We start from the raw sequence: 6000 nt of genomic DNA, 5'->3' as shown, positions 1-6000 counted from the left end.
TGTAAGTGGTTTGTACCACCTGTATACTAAGCTTGACTTCAGAAATTCTGCAATTTCAATGTAGTGTTACCTTGGAACTTACTGAAAGTGCAAGTTTCTGCCTTCCACCCCAGTTTCTCAATAAATTGGTCCAGGAATCTGCATTTTAACAATTCTCAGGTGGTCCAATGAGAAAAGAACAGGAAAAATTACGAAGGCTCAGACCCTTTAACGTCCAATTCAAATAAAAGCAAAAGGAAAAGCAATGAAAAATAACTTGAAAACTTTAATGATATTGTTTATATAGTAAAAACATAAAATCTTTTAAATAAGGTACATTCAATTTCTCAGAGCATCTAATATTCAGATAATTTATATTTCATATACTTTCCAACATTAAACAATTGACTAAGTAATGCATTTTCTAAAAAATGATATTACAACTTATATAAGTAAAAGTACATTACAAAAATACTCCACACAGGAAGGATGGCAGTACTTATTAAGAAATGCTATAAACTTTCCATTAAAAAATATATTTTATCTCTCATTTGTCATAATTATAAACAGAATATATATTTTCCTTTCTAAAATTGTCTTACACAGTTTCCCCTTAGGATGATAGTATGTACAAACCTTATATCTGAATGAATATAAATAGAAATACTGTAATAGTGTTACAGATATATTAGTAACTTTTACAGAAAAAAATATGGCTTTCTAATAAAAGCCTCTAGCACAGCTGAAATCTCAAAGCTATTTAAGTTACACATTCCCATATTTAGTAAGGCACAATGGAATCTAGTTTCTTATTTCCAGTTGAATTACTGCGAGCAGTAATAAGGGAAAATATAGTCAGTAGATAGTGGACCAGATCTATCAGTTGGATAAACCATTTGGGGTTTACTGAACTTTTGGGGGAGATGTTAGTTCTTTCTCCACACCATTGTTTCTTTTTGTGCCCTGTGGCCAAATCTAGTCCTTGGTGATGAGAAAGAAATCATTGCACCCCCGTCAAGTGCCTGAGAAACAGTTTACTCATTCCTTGGATCTGGTCTATTGTGAGGAAATAGCCCAGTGACCATTTCCGGTTATAAGCAGCTTATTTTTACTGATTGGACCTGGTTCCCTATCATTTCTAAAAATAGCTTCTGATATAATCTGTACATGGTGAAGCTGTGAAGGAACCTGATGGTCTTCTTCAGGCTCTGAGTGACCGTTTTGGGGAAGTGGTACGTTTTCAAGTGCTTCAGGGCGTGCATCAGGGCCTTCAGGGTGTCTTGGTCGCCATTTTTTATTCTCCACAGGCTGAGCAGCTTTAGAATCTGCTCACTTGATTTGCATGTCTTCACTGTCTTCTCAATGTCTTCTGTGGTGACTTTCTTCCCCGGCAAGCTTTCCATCAAGCTGCGAAGCTGCTCGAAGGTGAGGTTTGTGTGTCCGAGGTGCCGCTGGACGCTGTTTTCACATAGGTCAATATCTGTAGAAAGCCAAAGCCCAAAGAGACGTTCACATAATGCATACTCCAAGGCCACCACCACAAAACTACTGTGAGGCAAAAGAAGGTTCTCCCAGAATTTCATAAATTTACTTTAAGGATAACCTTCTCCTTCCTTTTTATGGTGGCAAAGGAAGGTTAAGTAATGCTAGTTATTGGTGAGAAATGAGTTAAATATTATTTCTTGTTATAAATGATAATATGCTTTATGTATTCTAGGCATCCGACAAAGCTTTGTGAAAAGCCCTAATTTTGGAAATGAACAGTAAAATACTATAAATGCATCACTCTCTGTTTTCTAAGAAAAATTAAAACCATAACATTTCAGAAAAGTAGAAATATAAGTATTCAAGTTAGCAATTTTGTAATATAAACTTTCACTAGTTGATATTTGATATATACTAGTTGATATTTGAAGAGTTAGGTGTGACGAATGGTCTTTAAAATAAATAGTACCTGAGGATTACTACAGAGAAGATCTGAAAACCCACTAATATGAGGACAAAGAATGGTAGGATCCATATGGCCTAGAGAATAATTTGGTAACGAGCTAGGACATAAACCTAAGAGGGAGTATCTAACATTTCCATTAATGACATGAGTCATTTACTGTCTGTAAGCCCTAAGGCAAGTCAGTTCATCTTTTGGGGATGAAATGTCCTTATTTATGAAACAGAATGTGGCCCCTTCCAATTCTAACAGTCTCTGATTCTGTATCCCACCCACTCACCGCCCCCCCCCCCTTTTTTCCTGCTTCGGGGCTAATTATACTTTCAAAGAATACATTTTGTTTGCCAAAAACAGAAGAAAACTTTACTCTTTGCTCAAGTGAAAGCATTCAGCTGTCAAAGATCTCAGTGTCCTAAAATCTGCTGCCTCAGTTTCAGATGGTGGAAGCTTTTCAGGAAGTGTAGGACTCCACGGTCATCTAACTAGTGACAGGTAAAGAGCAGATGGGTTTCTCACTGACATCGTCTGCATCATGAAAACCTTCTTCCTTCTTTCAGGCATGCCTTCCCAATGCTAACTGAAGTCAGAACTCTTTCCACTGTGTATCCTAAAGCTTATAGTCCACACTGCATGCAGCTTCCTTTTCCCCTTTGGATTCTGTCCACACAAACACACACACACACACACACACACACACACACACACCCCATGCAATTTCTCTTATTTTCTTTCTTTCTTTTTTTTTTTATTCGTTTATTTTGAAAGAGAGAGTGTGTGTGCGGAAGGGGCGGAGAGAGGGAGAAAGAGAATCCCAAGCAGGCTTTGCACCATCAGCGCAGAGCCTGACGTGGGGCTCAAACACATGAACTGTGAGATCATGACCCAAACCGAAGTTGGACGCTTAGCTGACGGAGCCACCCAGGTGCCCACACGCAGTTTCTAAAGAAGATTCTTTATAAAACTTTAAAACATGAGAGCACTTGGTTTTCACCAGCCCTTTTCTCTAAGAAGCCCGAACATTTTACAGACCTCATCTCATTAATCCTCACAACATATGCTATTAAAATGGTAATTTTAAAATAGGCTATGTTGTGAGGATTAATGAGAGGACATCTGTAAGACACTTGGAGGCTCTCTGGAGAGAATTAACAAATAAATACAGCATAGCTTCTTGGTGGAAATGAAAGAGAAAATCCAACGTGTCTAAAGGACATCCAGGTAGGACAGAGGGGATGCTAATAAGACTGCTAAGGGATGTGGAGGTGCGATTCCTGAGGTCCAGTATTTGACATGAACTGTCTCTCACTTTAGAGTGTTCATACACTTAAAAAAGAAGTTGGGGTATGAAAAAAGAGGGGTGCCTGAGTGGATCAGTCGGATAAGCATCCAAGTCTTGATTTGGGTTCAGGTAACCATCTCGCAGTTTGTGAGTTTGAGCCCCACGTGGGGCTCTGCGCTGCCAGTGAGAAAAGATCCTCTTGGGATTCTCTCTCTCTTCCTTTCTACCCCTTCCCTGTTCTCACTCGCTCTGGCTCTCTCAAAATAAAGAAGCTGAAAAACAAAAAAAGTTGGGGTGTTGAGGAGGTGACAATGCAGGACTGTTTTAGGGATAGCTTCTACATGATCACTTAGTGAAAACATCTTTAATCCAAGAATAATTCCGAAAGGCAAACACCATCCACACGACTAAACATGTACATTGTCGTCTTCTTGTTTATGATAAATGAGTGTCTTTGATTTCTGATCAATCTGCTTATTTCAGGCTACCCTACCTTGGAAGATCTTCTTGACCATATCTTGATCTTTGTTTTGATGTTTCCATAACTTCAGTAGCTGGAAAGTTTGTTCTTGTGAACTGTATTGCCGCTTTATCTTTTCCACACTCTCCGCATTTACCCTGGTGCCAGGCAAATTGTCTACCAGGATGCTAAGCCAGTTAGGGGTGAATTTTGTAGGAACAGCAAACCTGAAGAATGCCTCCTCGCACAGGGTGACATCTAAAGGTGGGAAAACCAAGATTTACTTAACAACTGGATTCTTGGAAGTCTAGTGGACAATAAATAAATAAGCCAGCACCATAAGGTTTTTCAAAATACAGTATGTTAAAATGTGAAATTTGAATAAAATCAACCCTCTGTTGGCTGGTCTTGGTAGCTGAATGTCAACCCAAATGGGCTTATGTCCTTAGGGCATTTGTGGGGGATAGTTTAAACAAATGTCTAATAAAAATATTGCTATGAATGAATTGTAGCGAACATTCTAATGTACACATTAACATTAAAAAAAATTTTTTTAGTGTTTTTTACTTATTCTGGAGAGAAAGAGAGAGACAGAGCACAAGCAGGGAAGGGGCAGAGAGAGAGGGAGACACAGAATCTGAAGCAGGTTCCAGGCTCTGAGCTGTCAGCACAGAGCCCGACAAGGGCTAGAACTCAGGAACCGTGAGACCGTGACCTGAGCTGAAGTCAGACGCTTAACTGACTGAGCCACCCAGGTGCCCCACATTAACATATTTTAATGTAGACCTTAAATATCCTATTAAAGGTTTAGTTGGCATCCACAGGTTACTTCAAGATCAATGTCAAAACAAATATAATTACTGTCTTTACGGGACCTGGAAAAGCAATCTGGAGTAGTATTTTGTTTTCTACACACACATAAACACATAGTTTACCTTTAAGAATAAGGAGGGATATAGATGTATAAGCATATATTCCATGGCAAAATAAGAAAACACAAAAAATATGTTGTTTAGAAAAGAGGTACCATGGGGGCACCTGGGTGGCTCAGTCGGTTAAGCATCTGACTTCTGCTCGGGTCATGATCTCACAGTTTGTGAGTTTGAGCCCCGCATCGGGCTCTCTGCTGATGGCCCAGAGCCTGGAGCCTGCTTTGGATTCTGTGTCTCCCTCTTTCTCTGCCCCTCTCCCGTTCACTGTCTCTATCAAAAATGAATAAACGTTAAAAAAATTTAAAAAAAAAATTTTTTTTAAAGAAAAGAGGTACAATGGCCTGAGGGGGGTAGAATCTGTTTATCCCAGGGATTAAGCGTTTGTCTTTGGATTCGTCAGACGTGGGTCTGAATTCTGACTTTGTCTCTTCACCACCAATATTGAACCTGAGCAAACTTCACCATGTTTTCGTAAAGTTTAAAGCTCATGTAGCAAAGGTACCTGGCACATACTAAGTGCTCAATGAATGATAAAACTAAAAATTAGGGCGCCTGGGTGGCTCAGTCAGTTAAGTGTCCGACTTTTGATTTCAGCTTGGGTGTTGATTTCATGGTCATGGAATTAAGCCCCACATCAGGCTCTGCACGGAGCATGGAGTCTGCTTGAGATTCTCTCTCTCTCCCTGCCTCTGCCCCTCCCCTGCTCATGTGTGCACACATGTGCACACTCTCTCTCTGAAAAAAAAAAAAAAAAAGATTTAAAACAATAAAATTATAAATGAATGAAATAAAGAGAATGTAAAAGTTAGAAGTCACTCCTCTTGTCCCCCCTTCCCTCGTTCCACTGTTTAAGAATGATCTGTCTAAGGTTCTGACTCCATGGGGAAAAAATGCTGGAACGGGGTTGGAATCTTAAATGTCTCAGCCCCATTCCCATGTTCCATATTCTTCTGTGTCAGATAAAAAGATGCTGGGGGAGAGTCGAGCTGGTTAAATGCCGAAAGGCAGGTCATCGTCAGTGTGCCGCACCCTCCATGGAAGGTCTGACATTAGTCTAGTGGTAAGAATGACAAGGTGAGGACACCATCCTGATGAGCGTCCTCACCAACATGGGATGCATTCACATGAGCTTGGAGTTAGTGGCCTTTCATGAATACAGAGTTTAGGACAACCAGAGGAACTTAGAACCTCTCTGCGCCATATGGCAGTAGGCCATAACACCATACATGACAAAACCGATTTTTGCATTTTCTGATTTGTTACCGATTTATGTCATGGTGCCTCTTAGCTGTCACTTTTTATTCTTAAAAGTGATAAAAATGCATGGGGCGCTTGGGTGGCTCAGTCGGTTAAGCATCCGACATCGGCTCAGGTCATGGTCTCACGGTTCCTGAGTTCAAGC

The 6000-nt window shown here is 40.0% G+C and overlaps 1 protein-coding gene across 2 annotated transcripts in view; it reads right to left on the bottom strand.

Annotated features, from left to right (window-relative positions):
- Positions 1 to 245: 245 nt before the first annotated feature.
- TNFRSF11B (TNF receptor superfamily member 11b) overlaps positions 246 to 6000 on the bottom strand; it is a 29279-nt gene continuing 23524 nt past the window's right edge. The window contains exons 4-5 of one of the 2 annotated variants that reach the window (XM_015072855.3): positions 3700 to 3924; positions 246 to 1459 (exon numbers count right to left, since the gene is read on the bottom strand). In XM_015072855.3, coding sequence (XP_014928341.2) covers positions 1071 to 1459; positions 3700 to 3924 — 614 coding nt within the window. In that variant the 3' untranslated portion in view covers positions 246 to 1070. The remainder of the gene's footprint in view (positions 1460 to 3699; positions 3925 to 6000) is intronic. The other variant, XM_053208187.1, reaches the window with a different exon arrangement.

This window comes from Acinonyx jubatus, chromosome F2 (genome assembly GCF_027475565.1).
Source record: "Acinonyx jubatus isolate Ajub_Pintada_27869175 chromosome F2, VMU_Ajub_asm_v1.0, whole genome shotgun sequence".
NCBI lineage: Eukaryota > Metazoa > Chordata > Mammalia > Carnivora > Felidae > Acinonyx > Acinonyx jubatus.
Note: the sequence above shows the minus strand (reverse complement) of the source record. Positions and strands in the feature narration are given on the sequence as shown.